We start from the raw sequence: 17,627 nt of genomic DNA, 5'->3' as shown, positions 1-17,627 counted from the left end.
ACAGAATAAAAATATTAAAATTAAAATTAATTATTCCCTTAAGGTAAGGTTTAAGCGGGGGCAAGGGTAAGTAAAACTAGCGGCTTGTCCATAGTAAATTTTAAATTTGGATGCCATCTGGAGTGTGACGCTGATGGTTGTCCCTTCTTCCCTTCTCTTTTACTGGCCACTCCAAATATACAAAACGAAGTCAGTTCTATATTTGCAGCAAAACATAGCCACAAATTTGATTCGAAGAAGGAAGACAGCCGAGATGATCAAAAAGCTGCCTTCTCTGACTGGTATAAAATGCCATGGTTTTCTTCCGCTCTGATCTTGGCTGACCCAATGTCTGCTCAGGGTTTCTGTGTCAGTGTAAATAGACAGAAGGAAGAGGTCTCTTATAAAGAATGACTCTTGAGCATGGGAAAGCAGAAATGTGCAAATATGTGTTCAGAAAAAGTGTCGTTCATCTGTATGGGACTTTGCTCCTGTGGCTGTGTTTCTATATGCATGCCAGTGTTTCTGGGATTGCATATAAGGTGCGTATGCATGCAAATGAATGTGTTACTGCTGGGTAAATACCAATATTTGCATTCAGAGAATGCCATGTTCATTGAAGTGACACCAGCAAAAGACAAGATATGAGTCAAAAACCAGAGTATCTTTATTAACCGATAAAACACATATTTTCTTAATTTAAAGACACAGAATTGAGTAGTCCCAGCAGCATTCATGTTCCTGGCAGGAATGCCATCCTGGTGCTGAGTTTACAGCCATGCCCCGGGGCCTCTCTGGCCGGTTTCCATCTGTAGTATGTACTAGGCACTGTCCAGATCATCAATGGACTTCAACATTGCTAATGAAAGGAGAGGCATGCATTGCGCACTGGGTGGGTGGGGGACTGTGCAAAATAGCAAGGCTGCAGTGTGGTCGTCCATACAGCAGCCACCAGCAGCAGAGGATTCTTTCCCTATCCCTGAAAGGATGAGGAATGGAAGGGGCAGGTGGGAACATTATGGGGTTGGAAGAGTCAAGGAGAAGATATGCAGGGCATGGATATAAATGTTCAGGAGGAAACATTACACACAGCATGTTTGTGCACTAGTATGTCTGCACTCACTCAATTATACAACTGTATTTGTAGACTGAGATGCTCTAAAGATTAATCACGTAGCCATACAGAAATATGTCTGGGCATGTGTTCCACCATATGGATATTTTCATGTGCAATTTAGTTAATATATGATCTCCATTTCATAGCTTGTCTTCTGTTGTTCCTTGCCATGCTTTCAACCCGGACCCTCAATTTCAAATACAGAAATGCAAATGCCTTATACATTAAATGGCATGCTGTGGTTGTATGAGTATGGGTAGTTTTGAGCACTACCCCACACATATATACCTTCGTGTCCTTTCTGAGCTGGAAGATTCCCAGAGCTCTGAAAAAAAATCTTCATTTGTTGGCAGTTTGGAATGTAAAATGGAAATTGTGAATCCGGCTTCACAATATGGCTGATTCCAGGGCCGTAGCCAGAAAAAAAATTCTGGGAGGGGTTTTGAAAATTTCGGGGGGGGGGGGGAATTGAGCCCCTAGCATACACCTCTCCCCGCTACAAACCTGTCAATATCTGCTTGAAATAGTGCCTGGAGGGACTCTTAATGTTTTGCGTCTCATAGACTTAGCATGGGGATTTGGTTAACCAGTTAAAATTCATGAGTAAACCAGGTTTTTTTTATAACCTGAAAATTTGGGGGGGGGGTTGAACCCCTAAAACCGCCCCCTCGCTACAGGTCTGGCTGATTCTAATATGGTTTTGGCTGAACAGAATTCAGTTTCCTCCCTTTCTCACCCTAGATCATCCTTCTTGGCACACATGCTTAGCAATGCTCTGGGTACCATTACCTTGCAAGAATTACAGCTTAGCGGCAGCAACAGTTTGACATAACAGTTCTGACATACACAAACACTTGCATGTATATGCTGCACACATGGCATACCTAGTGAAAAAGCAGATGTTCACCTCTTAAGGGAGGAGCTTGGGTACAAGTGCAAGTGGACACATCCTTGGAAAAGGAGCAAGGTATGTCGAGAAATGTGTAGAAATGAAATGGAGAGGAAGACTTTTGCTAAGCTAACTTAAAGATAGTTTAGTACTATCACTTTCCTTCTCTCCATGTGCTTCCAATAGAAGAACCTGATGTAAGGGAAAGCGAAAGCTTTGTGTGCAACTGGGCGTACACTTAGACGAGCACCTAGCATTTGTTATGCTTCGGGAGAAAAAGATGTGGTGCTATTAATTTTAATAGATTTTGTCTGTGTCGTAATGTTGAACCAAGAATAGTGTCTCTTAGACAGACACCAGTTCTTAGCCTCCATCTGTGGTGCTGCCTAAAACTCTGCTGTATGGCACAATGGCCCCTTACAGGATTGCATGGCTGTGATGTTGTTTGAGATGACATCTGAAGTTGTATTTGTATGTAATGAGGTGCTTGTGATGTTCTGATGACATAGAGGAAATGTCATTCTGGGGTTTAGAGTAAGCATAGTAATGGGTTTGCTCCCCACAGTGACAGTAGTGGAGTGTGGATGAGCTTTATTGGTAAGTGTTACATAACAAAATCTGATTATAGTGCTATATATTTTGGTGCTGGTTGCTTTCTCCTACGGAAGATGCCATTCAGACAGCACATATTGTGAGACAAGGATTAGAAGTGTAGATCCGACCGATGGTGCTGCTTTGTGTATGCTGCGGTGACTTTCAAGGACTCACCAGCTTTTGTCATTTGTCAATAACTCTTGTTAAATGCAAGGCAGCAGCAATAATGGTACAGGAACTCTATGGCTCAAACTATCATCTGACTGAGTATGTGCATTGAGCAGCGCAACCAGTGTTCATTGTCTCAATGCAAGAGATGAGTGCAGTGAAATATTTACATACAGAGGCACATTGCCCTCAAACACTTGTCCCATTTTAGGGTACATATGGATATTACCTATAGATATATCTTCATGCGGGTGGACAAGGGGACATCTAACCTGTGGAGAAATTTACAGTAGGAGGGAAACAGTCTTTCAGTCTTCAGTTGGTACCCAAAGAATTATTTGGCACTGGCTCGATACAGAGGGCGGGTGGGGAGTCTGAGATGAATGAGAAAATATGAGTTTCTCTCTCATTGTTAAATGCATCAGGCTCCAGACTTTGGAAACCCCAGTATGAATGAGCAGAGCTTTAATTTCATAGCCTTCCAAGTTCCAAGGTGGAACCTTTCACCAGAATCTAGTTTGTGTCCTCCCACACAATTATAGATGTGTTGGGAGGAGGACACACAAATTCCCGCACAGGACGGAAATGGGAAAATCAATGCCCACTTTAGCTGACATTCCTGTGATCTTGCCTTCCCACCTCCCTCTTTCCTGACTTTCCCCATTGAATAAAAAGGACAATGTCTTTTTCTACAAGATAAATTTATCATCTGTATAGTTACTGACTCTCACCTTCAGAACTGATTATCTGGTCTTTGGAAAAAAAACTGTGTGTGTATCTTGAGCTAGTGCATTGAGTGTTGGGCTGGATGAGAGAGAGAGAGAGATGCACGCACAAGTTCAAACAAGTCACAGACAAAAACTCCAGCCCTCTCAGCCACAGAACGCAGTGCATATCCTTGGGTCAGTCACTGTCTCTCACTTTTACAAACTACCTCACAGGGTTGTTGTGAGGATAACATGAATTTAACATGTAGGGAGAGGTCGCATAAGCCGCCCCGAGCTTACTGGAAAAAATGTAATGCATGAAATGTAATAAATGACTTATTTCATGAAAATGACAGCAGGGTTGGTTGGTTGGATTAATGGAGCTGTCCCTTTTCAGATCCTGGCCTTTTAGAGATACGTAGGAAAGGGGACAACGTAGAAATAGAATTCCATACCCAGTTTGCAGTGTGTTTGGGCTCCATACTGCATTCACTGCCCTTTCCTTCAAAGGAGGCGCATCCCAAACCTGGATTCTGCCTCTGCTTGAGGCCATTGCTTCTACTGACCAGGGTCCCACCCACAATGATATTAGATTACCCTGTGTCCACCCCCTCCCTGTTTCCCCATGCACCATAAATCCCTTAATCCACCCACCCTCCTAGCATTGCTATTAACCCAAGAATGTGGGGAGGGGATCAGAATTGCCACCTCCCCAGAGTTTTCCCCCAGTTCCCTCCTCTAGAGACTGGAACTTCCAAAAGGGAGCCCCCCAAGGATCCAGGGAGGTGGTAAAGCCAAGGAGAATAAGAGCTGACCTAGACGGGAAGGGTGTTTTGGGTAGGCAGAATGGGAGCTGGGGCAGAAATAGGGAGCCAGGTGGAAGAGGGCTCAATCTGGGTAGATAATGAACCCTGAGAAGGTGCTGTACTTGTTGGTATTGCCTCCATGCACCTTCCCTCCATCCAACTTGATGAAAACTTCATCACCAACATCCAGGTGGAGGATCACACTGTTGCTGGCGTAGTCATAGTTCTGGTCGGCATCCTGTGCAATCGCACTGGCACGAACCTGGCAACGAGAAGAGCAGGTCAGCGAGCAATGGAGAAAGATTTCACAAACCATTACAAGATTACAATGGAAAAAGAGAACATGAACCCATGGATTCGAATTGCAAGAAAAGAGATTCTGCCTAAGTATTAGGAAGGTATTCTTTAAGTACAATGGGCGGCAGCCAGATTAATAACTGGGGCATCTTACAAGGAGCATACAACCCCCATGCTAAGCCAGCTCCACTGGCTGCCGATATGCTACCGAGCCCAATTTAAAGTGCTGGTTTTGACCTACAAAGCTCTAAACGGTTCTGGTCCAACTTGCCTGTCTGAATGCATCTCCTCCTATGAGCCCACAAGAACCTTAAGATCATCCGGGGAGGTCCTGCTCTCGATCCCACCTGCCTTGCAAGCGCGGCTGGTGGGGATGAGAGACAGGGCCTTCTCGGTGGTGGCTCTTCGGCTATGGAACTCCCTCCTCAGTGACATTTGGCAGGCTCTATCCCTTCTGGGATTTAGAAAGAAGTTGAAGACCTGGCTATGCATGCAAGCGTTTAATGAATGAACTCAGTTAGTGTTGACATGGATTGATTGGCATATATATTCAGTGTTGCACTGTGTTAAATCTTTTATATATTGTATTTTACTATGTTAAGGTAAAGGTTTCCCCTGACGTTAAGTCCAGTCATGTCTGACTCTGGGGGTTGGTGCTCATCTCCATTTCTAAGCCGAAGAGCCGGTGTTGTCCATAGACACCTACAAGGTCATGTGGCCGGCATGACTGTATGGAGCGCTGTTACCTTCCTGCCGGGGCGGTATTTATTGATCTACTCACATTTGCATGTTTTCGAACTGCTAGGTTGGCAGAAACTGGGGCTAACAGCGGGAGCTCACTCCGCTCCCAGCATTCGAACCTGCAACCTTTCAGTCCGCAAGTTCAGCAGCTCAGTGCTTTAACACACTACACCATCAGGGACTCCTTACCTACTATACTGTGCTGTTTTCTTGTGTCACATGTCACATCTACTATATAGTGAGCCACTTCCTAGTCTCCCATTTGTATGAATCACAGAAACCACGAAGAAAGATGTGTTGTTTACCTATCCCCATAGTTCTTTAAGTGGTCATTGATAACAGCCACCCTTCCTCCCCACATTGTGTCCTGCTCACCGTAGATCTTTGGCACCTGCTACGATGCCCAAGGTTTTAATGGGAATCAAGGTGGTCACATGGACTGGGAGTGGGGGATACTACTGCCAAAATGCTTACATGACAGCTCTAGGAAGTTGCAAATGATGCATTGCAATGATACAGCAAACCCCATTCACCATTTGAAAAAATACAGGTTATCTGGCATTTACAGGGTTTGGAGAGGGTGGGCTGGAGGGAGGGAGGAGAAGAATGAAGAAAAGGGAGAACAACTGTATGTTCAACGAAGGACAAGCAGGATCTTCTCACCTCTGCAGGAGTCTACTGTATACCATGCAGCTGTGGACAAGTCTACATTGGGACCACCGAACGCAGCATTGCCCAGACAAGAATCAAGGAACATGAAAGGCACTGCAGACTACTTCAGCCAGAGAAGTCAGCCATAGCAAAGCACTTGATGAACCAACCTGGACACAGCATATTATCTGAGAATGCAGAATTGCTGGACCACGCTAACAACTACCATGTCAGACTACATAGAGAAGCCACTGAAATCCACAAACATGTGGACAATTTCAACAGAAAGGAGGAAACCATGAAAATGAACAAAATATAGCTACCAGTATTAAAAAAACTCTAAAATCAGAAGAGTAAATAAAGAACAACACTCTGAAAACAGAAATTCCAGACATGAAACAATCAGGGACAGCTAACACCTCCCAACAAAGGATTCTCCCAGACAGGAAGCAGCCAGGCCTTCAGGCCACAGGGCCATTAAATGCTAATCAAGGTGATTAATTGCAACATTCACACTTGCCTCAGGCAGGCAAGCGTTCTTTCTCCCATTCTGGATCTTCCGCAGATATATAAGCCTCCCTTGCCTAGTTTCTAACAAACCTCACAACCTCTGAGGATGCCTGCCACAGATGTGGGTGAAGCGTCAGGAGAGAAAGCTTCTGGACCATGGCCAGAATGACTCACAGCAACCCAGTGATTCTGGCCATAAAAGCCTTCGACAATAAACTGTAAATAAGTTGCCAGGTTCATGACAATGTGCACTTTAGGTTAGTTTGAACACTGTGCCAGAGTTGACTCAATGCTGTCTAGTCTGAGAGTGGGAACCGTGTATCCCACCAGTTTTATCCCCCTTTTAGGTTGCTTAGTCTATACAAAAGGAAGCAAATATGAACAACAACATGCTCAGAATGCTGAATTCTGACCCAGGTGCAACATTCTATGCTTGTATAGAGCGACCAGAAACCCAAATAGCACACACAGCTCTGAGCATACCAAGCAGCTATTAATCTTGAAGAAGCGGAGAATAATTGTAGATTGATGATGGGCAGCAGCGGCTCATAGGCGAAAGCTGGGACTCCTTCAGACATCTGCATGTACATCGTAAATGGCTATTATTTCAAAATTCCCCTTCTGAGTATGATAGGTGCCTAGGAAAGACGGTTCTCAGAACTTCCACTTGAAGTCCTGAAAGCCCAATGCAGCAATGTTTTGCCGCATCTGTCTGCTGAATTGTCCATGATGATCACAGATGGTGAGATTAACTATTAATACTGGCTAGTGTAGGTGTTCCTGTATGTATTATGACTGATCTAAGCAAAAATGGTTATCAGGAGTGTAAATAGCCTCAGGCGGCAGCCCCTTCTATTCTGCAATGCTTACTTCTGAGTAAGAATCCAGAGGACTCGGCTGTATGTCTGTTAAGGCATCTGCTTCAGGGTAGTTGGCAAAGGAAAACTTTCAACTGGTGTCATGAATGGGGAAAAAAAGGAATTTGTTTCAGGGGAATGATAATACATAAAGGTATATTTTCCCCAAAGCTCTAGCTGCCTAAGGGCAGAGCTTGGAGAAACAACTTTTTTGGACACTTTGCCATGTGGCTGCGGCAATTCCAAGTTCTGCCAAAGGGCATTTTTGCCTTGTTAATTGTCTTTGCTGCAACCGTTTCCCCACACGAGTTCATGCAGGTACAAAATTGTGAGAATGCTGCCTGTTGATGTGCTATTTTCTTCTCAGTTGAGACATGATGAAAATCTTTCACTAGGCAGAAAGCTTATTATCTGACAGTCCTGACCCATGTAAGTTGGCCCACTGGAATTAGAAAGGTGTGCTGGCTTATAAATACAGTAGAGTCTCACTATCCAAGCTTCTGGATAATCCAAGCCATTTTTGTAGTCAATGTTTTCAATATATTGTGATATTTTGGTGCTAAATTCATAAATACAATAATTACAACATAACATTACTGCGTATTGAACTACTTTTTCTGTCAAATTTGTTGTATAACATGATGTTTTGGTGCTTAATTTGTAAAATCATAACCTAATTTGATGTTTAATAGGCTTTTCCTTAATCCCTCCTTATTATCCAAGATATTCGCTTATCCAAGCTTCTGCTGGCCTGTTTAGCTTGGATAAGTGAGACTCTAATGTAAAGCATGACAATATATTGAAATGTCCATAACTATTTACCAAAGTGAGGAGGCAATTAAGAGACAATCAAAATCCATAAAATTTGGAATAAAGCCTTGCTTTTGAATGCAAGCTAAATTGATCAATAAGGAAATAAGATAATGGGGTTGAACGTCACCTTTTCGAGGCTGCTTTTATTACTCATCCCTAGATTTCCATCACAGGGGAGGATAGAGTTAAGGGGATATATGGAGGGCTGAAGAGTCCTCTATTGATACACCTGTACCTTCTGCGTATTAAGGGAAGAAATTACATGTCTTGTCTGGATTACAAGTAAGAAGATATAGTGCGAGTTTTTAACATTCCTTAACTGTTTTCTGACCATGATGCTTCCAAATGGTGGAATTTTAATTTGACACAATTATTCCTGCATTCCTTCTGTAACAGGTTTTTTGTGCTAAGAAAAAAAGATAAAGGAATTGGTAGAAAAACATGTGGAAATTAACAATGGAAAACAATTATTGTTTCCACCCTTCTTTATTTTATTTACCGTATATACTTGAGTATAAGCCGACCCGAATATAAGCCGAGGCACTTAATTTTACCACAAAAAAGCTGGGAAAACATTGACTCCAGTATAAGCCGAGAGTGGTAAATTTCAGAAATAAAAATAGATACCAATAAAATTACATTAATTGAGGCATCAGTAGGTTAAATGTTTTTGAATATTTACTTAAAGCTCAAATTTAAGATAAGACTGTCCAACTCTGATCAAATCATTATTCTCAACTTCTTCAATGTAAATGTGCTTATGTATCCTTTTAATAATAGAGTAAAATAATACATGTAATAATAATAATAATAATAATAATAATAATAATAATAATAATAATAAATACAGGAAAATAATACAAGTAATAATAAATAGAGTAAAATAATAAATGCATTAATAATAAGATCAGAGTGAAATATTAAATATATTAATAATAATAATAATAATAATAATAATAATAATAATAATAATAATAATGTAAAATAAATGTAATAGTAGCAACAATAATAGAGAAAAATAATAATAGAGAAAAATAATAAATATATTCTCGAGTATAAGCTGACCCAAATATAAGCCAACCAGGACCCTCACCCAAGTATAAGCCAAGGGGGGCTTTTTCAGTCTTAAAAAAAGGACTGAAAAACTAGGCTTATACTCGAGTATATACAGTATATCCCATCATTCTCCCAATATGGATCCCAAGTTGGTTTATAATGCAGGTCCTTTTTGCACAAGCAGTTTGTTGTCCATGGAAGATATGTAGTTTTTTTCATAATATTTCTGCATCTATATCTTGGAAGACCTGAACCTTGGCGTGTTTGTATTTTACTGCTTGTATATTGCTGAGCATTCATATAATTTGGATAATTTCCCCAGTCTCCAGAAACAGGCAAACTGATATCTTTGGGAAAATCCAGTCATTGGATTGGTGAGCTCAAGGCTTCATTGCCCATTGGAATTCTGGAAGTATTTCATTCAATCTCTCTGAATGTCTCTCTCTTTTCTGATCCTTCAGATGTATATGCTCATTATGTGCTTTTGCCCACCCCCCACCCCACACTTTAAATCAGTTTGGTGCCATTATAACCAATAATTCCTTCATCTTATGGCCTTTAGGAATGTTGTGGCACAGTGGGTTAAACTACTAAGCTGCAGAACTTGCTGACCAGAAGGTTGACGGTTTGAATTCGCAGGACGAGGTGAGCTCCCATTGCTAGCCCCAGCATCGGTCAACCTAGCAATTCGAAAACATGCAAATGTGAGTAGATCAATAGGTACTGCTTCAGCAGGAAGGTAACGGTGCTCCAAGCAGTCATGCCAGCCCCATGACCTTGGAAGTGTCTATGGACAATGTTGGCTCTTTGGCTTAGAAATGGAGATGAGACCAACCCCCAGATTCAGACATGATTAAACTTAATCTCAAGGGGAACCCTTTACCTTTAACTCATAATCACATAGATTTTTTTCCTTTGTTGATTAGCTTCCCCATCATTATTGACAAATTTCAAGTCAACCTCAGTGTACCTTTCTATTCCTCGACCAACTGAGCTCAGAGTTGTTGAAGAGGTTCTTTTCTAAACTGGATCTCCTGTTTTTTTTCATATTGTTTTGGCCCTTGTGGCAGCTTTTGAATTAACCAACACCATATTTGAAGTTCTGACAAGAGCTAGAATAGAATGAATAAGTCCTTCTGTGAAAAATACTGTAGGTTGTAGGTCAGCTTATTAGCATAATCAAATCGCTTTTTCATTACTCAGCCAAGAAAACCAGGATATCAGACACTGTTTGGCCAGTTCCAAGTATGAGATGTTTCTAGAAAAGGTGAGAAGAGGGGAATATTGCTCTCTAGCACGCAAAACTCCCAGTGGTTTTTAAATTAAAAGTCACATTAGAATGTATCTTGCATGACATCATTCTGTAGCAATGTACAGAAAGCAAATTGAGGCAGTCCTGAAGTTCAGGTGATATTTTTGCTCTTTTTATTCTAAAGACTTGCCTCCTAATGCCTGTAAATTACAAGATTTCCCTGAGGTTTCATGTATGGAGAAGCATGTGTTTTTCTGTCCCCAGGAGTTCTATTACTGTTGGCAATTGTTCACCCAGGACAAATAGGTTAGTTTTTATGCTAGAGAACAAACAGACAGAAATTTAACATCAGTATGGACAGTGTGCTGTAAGCAAAGGGAAAACGCTTCAGCCTCACAGGACATTCTACTCCTAACCTAAAAGTGGGTTTTTTAAAATCAAGTCTCCTTGATATACGAGTCTGCTGTAAAACATTTGAATTACTTCAGGAAGTCCCATTCTGCTCATGGCCTGAATCTACTAACTAGAGGAGATCTAAGAAACATAACAGCAAATTATAATTCTAAAATTATTAAATTATATTTAATGCTGTCATTGGAGAAAATGAAGGCTGTTCCTTTGTTTCCATTTTCTCTCCGGCTGTACAACCAAATATATCTTTATCCTCAGCCAGTAATTGCTTGCAAAGGTGAGTCTAGTAGGTGTGTTCTAGTCCACCCACCAAAATCAGAAGGCTTCTTTTTCTACAGGTGCAGGGAGGCAGCCAAAATATGAGTTTGGGGCACACTCTCACATCTGGGCAGTAGCCAAGGGGATAGAATTGCACCTGGGAGCCTGGACTACCTCCTTGCACAACAGACCAAACAAGTACAGTATGTAAATTGTTGTAACCATGATTATACTAGAGTGTGTGACTTACATGTTCTCAAGTCTACACACACATACACATATGCATATAGGTGATTAAAGAGCAAGCCAACAACACTTCTCCCATGTTTTCTTCTTTATATATGTTTCTAAGTTTGTTAATTGCTTCTAGCTAGCTCTTTCTCTCTTGCTCCAGGTGCTACAGCACAATCCTTCACTTCACTTCACTTCACTTCACTTTATTTCTTAATTAGTCGCTCTCCACCAGAGTGCTCCGAGCGACTTACAATTTAAAATATCATTCCACAATATAAAAAACATTCAACATAAAAACATTCAACATAAAAACATTCAACCTAAAAACATTCAGCAGTGACTATTTGGCAAATCAGATCTGATTTACTTAAATGCACAACCAAACAGCCAAGTCTTGAGCACTTTTACAAAAGGTTGCAACTCCGACATTGCTCTAAGATATGGAGGCAATGAGTTCCACAGAATTGGAGCATAGATAGAAAAGGCTCTACGCCTTGTAGCTTCCAGGTGTACCTCCCTAGGGCCCGGTACGTATAGGAGATATTCCTGGGAGGATCGAGGTGACCACTGATGGAAAAAAGGAATGAGGCGGTCCCTAAGATATAATGATCTGATGTTCTGTTGGTAGCCAATGCAGTTGTTTCAGAATCAGTGTAATGTGGGATCTTATAGATGATCCCGCTAGCAGCCTGGCCGCCACATTTTGGGCCATTTGGATCTTCTGGGTTTTTGTCTTCGGAAGGCCGGCGTATAAGGCGTTACAATAATCCAACCTGGTGGTGACTGTTGCATGGATTACCGTTGCCAGTGCTTCTGTCGAAAGGGAGGATGCCAATTTCCTTGCCTGACAAAGATGAAAAAAGGCCTGCTTACTTAGGGCAATGATCTGGGCCTCCATTGTCAGCGATGAGTCCAACACGACCCCAAGGCTTTTAGCAGTAGCAGATGGAACCAGAACTTCCCCATCAAAGTCAGGCAGTGACTGGATTAACTCTGGTGGCTGGCCGGGTCAGAGTATCTCAGTTTTTGCGGGATTCACTTTTAGTCTACTTGCTCGCAGCCAACTCATCACGGCCTCTTCCCAAGTGCCAAAGACAGGGCTGAGCACCGGAGACGCCTGTTAGGACACAGAGGGTGGAGCTAGAGGAGTGGGTGTGGCTTTTTCCCAAGAACCTGAAACAGGGCTGAGAATCTATACCTCTCTTGAGGCGCTTGTTGGGAAACAGAAGGCGGAGCAAGGGAAGGGGCGGGGCCTCCTTCCAAGAGCCCGAGATAGGACTGAGCCTCTATACGTCTCCTGAGAGGCCTTTTAGGACTAAAGGGTGGAGCTGGGGCGGGGGCAGGGCCTCTTCCCAAGAGCGCGAGACAGGGCTGAGCCTCTGTATACCTCCCCTGCGGCACTTGTTAGAACACGGGGCGGGGTTTAGAGGTTCAGTCCCATCAGGCACTTGGGAAGAGGCCCTGCCCCCTCCTCTAGCCCCACCCCCTGTGTTCTGGCAGGCACCACAGGACAGGGATAGAAGCTCAGCCCTGCCTCTGAGCTCGTAACTCCACCCATCCCAGTCCTGGCCGCCCATTTGTGGCCCCGCCCACCTCCCCATCCTCCTCCCAGCCCTGCATCTTGGACTAGGGGAGAGGCTCAGCCCCGCCCTCTTGAGCAGGGGCCACACCCACCCCTCTAAGCTACCCCCCCTTCCAGGGGGCGCTAATATTTTTTCTTGAACTTGGTAATATTTGTTCTTGGACTTCATTTCCCACAATTTCTTGCCATTGACTTTGCTTTCTGGGGATTCTGTAGTTGACGTCTAGAACGTCAAAGGTTAAAAACTACTGCCCTAGAAACAGTTTCTCTAGCACAGTGGTTCTCAATCTGGGGTCCCCAGATGTTTTTGGCCTTCAACTCCCAGAAATCCTAACAGCTGGTAAACTGGCTGGGATTTCTGGGAGCTGTAGGGCAAAACATCTGGGGAGCCACAGGTTGAGAACCACTGCTCTAGCAAAACTTGACCTGGAGGTCAACTTCTTGGTCATTTCTTATTAAGGTCCAGAGAGGGCCAACAATGTGGCAGAGGTTTACATTTATAGTGGGGTGATGTGGAGCTATAAGGTCTGCTAAGGGCAATGAGCCCTCCCCCAATAACTCCCCACCCCTGCAAGAGAGATTAAGGACCTCTACTATCTTCAGGACCCTTAAGTTACGGTCTGAAGCATGTGAACTTTGAAGGAGGTGTAGTTACCTGTCTCCTTTGTGGTCATATTCTGCAGGTAGGCTACAAATTGCATTTATTTCATGTGATGTCTGAAATGTAGTTTTGTGGCTATTTTGCTGTGTGGGTTCCCCATTTTTAACTGTTACGATGTCGTGTCCTTTTTACTTTCCAAGCCATTGTGAAATACTTTATAAATGGCACAACACTGTGCAAATTTTAAATAAAGCAAATAAATAAAGGAAGAAATAAAAATTCAGAGCAGATTAACAGAGTCATTTGGGAGAGGACTCTGAAGGGAATGACAAAGTGACATATAGCTGCTTGGGTGTGTGGATGAATAAAAAATGAAGACACCAAATGAATTATTAGGCTAGGTGGCTAATACAGGGTGCAGTGACTACAGTATTTAGTTTTTGTTGAAGAATGTATGAACAAACTAATACACACTGGCAATATGGATGTAACTATTAGACAGCTATACAATGGCTTTTCATGATTGCAAATTGGCTTGCAATCATCGTATAATTCCTACAAATTGGCTTGCAATCATGATGTAATTTGGACAACAGCAGGAAGCTAGACTCCTCTTTATAAGAAATGTTTTTACAGGGTGATCTGGATTTGTATGAGTTTTTTTGTAACTCTTTACTCTCTTCACAAGCGCCTGATGAAATGGGCGGAAATGTCAGGCATTATCCTGATTTAGTAGCTTGATTTTAATGGCTTGGGAAATGGTTTGCAAAACTATCATTTATTTCCCCTTCTCCTCACACGCTCGCACACTTCCGAGTTTATTACATTATATGTAATGTTAATGTGTGTTGTGTCCATTTTGTTCAATTACATTTCAGCAATAGAGCATATGCTGCTTGGGATCTCTTTCAATAGACACAGAAACAACACGGCTGACTAGCTGGCCAAGCTAACCAAGTTGCCATGCAACTTGCCGATCTCTTTTGCACAAGCACATTGTTGCCACATGTAAGGATATTGGCAAACACTGAGTCTAATCCTTGTCACTAATCCACACAAATGCAGCAAGAGGACTTGGGATTCACATGGTAACCTGTCTCCTGCTTCCTACCCATTGGCCTCTTGTTCTGGGGGCCATTCATACTGCATATCGCATTATGATCCCACTTAACCAATATGGTTAAGTCTTACAGGATCTGCTTGTAACTCCCATGGCAGTTTCCTATAGGATCCTGCATGGTGGGGTTTATGATTTGTTCAGAAGTATCAGAAAAGCACTGGCAATGAAGGTCCACATAGTGAAAGCAATGGTATTCCCCATAGTAACCTGTGGATGTGAGAGCTGGACCATAAGGAAGGCTGAGCGAAGGAAGATAGACGCTTTTGAAATGTGATGTTGGGTGAAAATCCTGAGAGTGCCTTGGACCACAAGAAGATTCAACCAGTCCATCCTCCAGGAAATAATGCCCGGCTGCTCACTGGAGGGAAGGATATTAGAGGCAAAGATGAAGTATTTTGGCCAATTCATGAGGAGACGGGAAAGCTTGGAAAAGATCATGATGCTGGGGAAAATGGAAGGAAAAAGGAAGAGAGGCCAACTGTAACGAAGTATGATTTTTTTAGTTTACAGATGTCATGTTTAGTTGTGTTTTGGAAGTCATGTTTGGCTATGTTTTAAAAGGGTAAGTATTAGAGTTACGTGGGGGATGGTAGCCAGCTCAGCATTCTGAGGCAGGTTGCCATAGTAACCGCCGTTTGGAGAAAAAGGAGGGAATGTTTACAGAGTTCAGTCTGTAATCAGAGGAATTACAGGGAAGATTGATTCTGGTTGAAGGGATCAGGGTGGCTCAAATGTTTGATTTTGAGTCAGTTTAAAATAAGTTTGGTGGCTTATTTTAAGGTAGTCTGTTTCCAGATACGGAACAGATAGTCTGTGACTGAAATTCACAGGGTGACTGCAGGTTAAAGCAGTAAAGGAGGAAGTAGTATTTTAAAGTTTGAAACATCTCAATATAGCTTTGCAACTGTTAATCTAAGTGCCTCTAAAGAAGTTACTGTAACAATTAAGCTTGTACCTGAATAAACATGTTATTGTTCTTTTCAACATCTCAGAAGAAAAATAAAAATTTAAAAGTCTCCTCTCTAAGTAGCCAGTGGCTATATCATCCCATAGTGGTGGCAAGAGTTAATAATCCCCTTAACATCTGGTGGCCGCCTTATAAACATCTTTACCTCTGGTGGCAGCTTTTAAATAAAACATCTTTAATAACTGGTGGCAGCAGATATAAAATATATAACAATAATATAAATATAATTAATTAATAGAAACTCCTCCACATCTCCACAATTGGTGTCAGTGGTGGGATTTTAAAAGAGTCCCCCCTGCCTAGAAGAACCTCAGCCGTTATTAAACCTCTTTGCACCGACCAAGGGCAAGATGGATGGATGGTATCCTTGAAGTGACTGGCTTGACCTTGAAGGAGCTGGGATGGTGGACAGGGAGCTCTGGCGTGGGCTGGTCCATGAGGTCACAAAGAGTCGGAAGTGACTGAACAAATAAACAACTAATCAGGAAAGCCTCCTGGACAAGGAGTCTAAAGCCTCCCCCGCAACTAGGTATCCCAGGATTACATTGGACAGAACTGTGGTAATTGAAGTGGAATCATATCACTACAATTCTGTAGTATGAATGGGCCCCTGGTACCATTTGCATACACACTTTGGGAGTACACCATTATAAAAGGGCAAATGCCTGCTTTTGCTCTGTAAATTTTGCAACGTGAAAGGAGGAAATAAAAACCACTCTTCTCCTTTCTTGCTTTAAGTATGCAGTGATGTTTTAAAAGGGCTGCATGGGTAATCATACTAGATCTCAAACTACAACTGATGGCATTTTCAGAATTTAAGGCAGAAGACCTCGTGGTTATGTGTGTATTTTTAACCTTTCTCTGGGCTTCTCCTAATCCAAAAACATGACAACTTTGGGCTGCAGCTGGTTGAAAAATGTAATGGAATAGACAGACACTGAACTTGATTAGTCACCTGTGAAGGGCAGAAAGCGGGATCCAGAGGGAGGATCAGCCCTACAGAAATAAAAGAGTGTGTGTAGGGTCACCATAGGTAAGAAAAGACTTATGTATATTGATATTGTACAATATAGTAATTTATTGCCAGTATTATGCTATGCTAATAATATAATATTGTACGTAAATTTGATTTGTAAACCGCTCTGAGTCCCCTTCGGGTGAGAAGGGCGGGATATAAATGTATTTAATAATAATGATAATGATAATGATAATGATAATAATAATAATGACATACATCAACACATTCTTTTCAAGTGCTGGAATTATTATGCTGATCTGCTGCTGAATATAAGTATTTACATTTGTGGACAAAATCTAGGTAGATTTTAAATAAAATAAACCAATTTACATTACAGGGGGGATAGAGCAAGTTCAGGAAATTATGTGAATAACTAAAACGTTACCACAGTGTACTCTGCATATATCATGAACAAATATGCATGCTTAGAGGGTTGTGGATTCTGTTTCTGAAAGTTATGTATGGGCTCGTTTCATACATTGATTTGTATTGAAAATTTGATTTCAAACCAAGCCACACCCCTTTTTTAGGGTTTTCTGGCTGCGCCACTGATTCCTAGTCTCATTTTGGGTAAGTCATTTAATCCTACTATAAACCTCTATGTTATGTTTTAGAAGAGACATGTATCACTGCTTCCTTTTCTTTCCCTTTATCTCCATTGCAAAGATATTTCAACGATGTAAGCTACTCCGTTGGAAATAGCAACCTCCCATGCCTTTCACTATTTATTTGTTAATGTATATATTTGCTAACCTGTATTCTATGTGCATGTTGATTTGCCAGTTTAACTCTACCTCTTTGGTGTGGGAGGGGTTATAGACATGTGATTGTACTGAGCATTTTATATTCCGTGTCTGCTTTACACCTCAGTGAAGGTAGATGCCTGTTTGCATCAGACCTCATTGGAGGTGGTTGCATGTTGCTGTTTGGACTTCAGTAGAGAAGTATGACTTATGGACTTCAGTGAGTATAAGTAACTATACCTAAAGACTATGGACA

At 41.9% G+C, this 17,627-nt stretch overlaps 1 protein-coding gene across 1 annotated transcript in view; it reads right to left on the bottom strand.

Annotated features, from left to right (window-relative positions):
- Positions 1-624: 624 nt before the first annotated feature.
- The window catches only part of c1ql4 (complement C1q like 4), a 46,436-nt gene continuing 29,433 nt past the window's right edge, over positions 625-17,627 (bottom strand). The window contains exon 2 of the mRNA XM_003223188.4: positions 625-4,522. Within this exon, the coding sequence (XP_003223236.1) occupies positions 4,343-4,522 (180 nt within the window). The 3' untranslated portion in view covers positions 625-4,342. The remainder of the gene's footprint in view (positions 4,523-17,627) is intronic.

The sequence above is a fragment of the Anolis carolinensis genome, chromosome 2 (assembly GCF_035594765.1).
Source record: "Anolis carolinensis isolate JA03-04 chromosome 2, rAnoCar3.1.pri, whole genome shotgun sequence".
NCBI classification, from domain to species: domain Eukaryota; kingdom Metazoa; phylum Chordata; class Lepidosauria; order Squamata; family Dactyloidae; genus Anolis; species Anolis carolinensis.
This window is presented reverse-complemented; position numbering and strand designations above follow the sequence as displayed.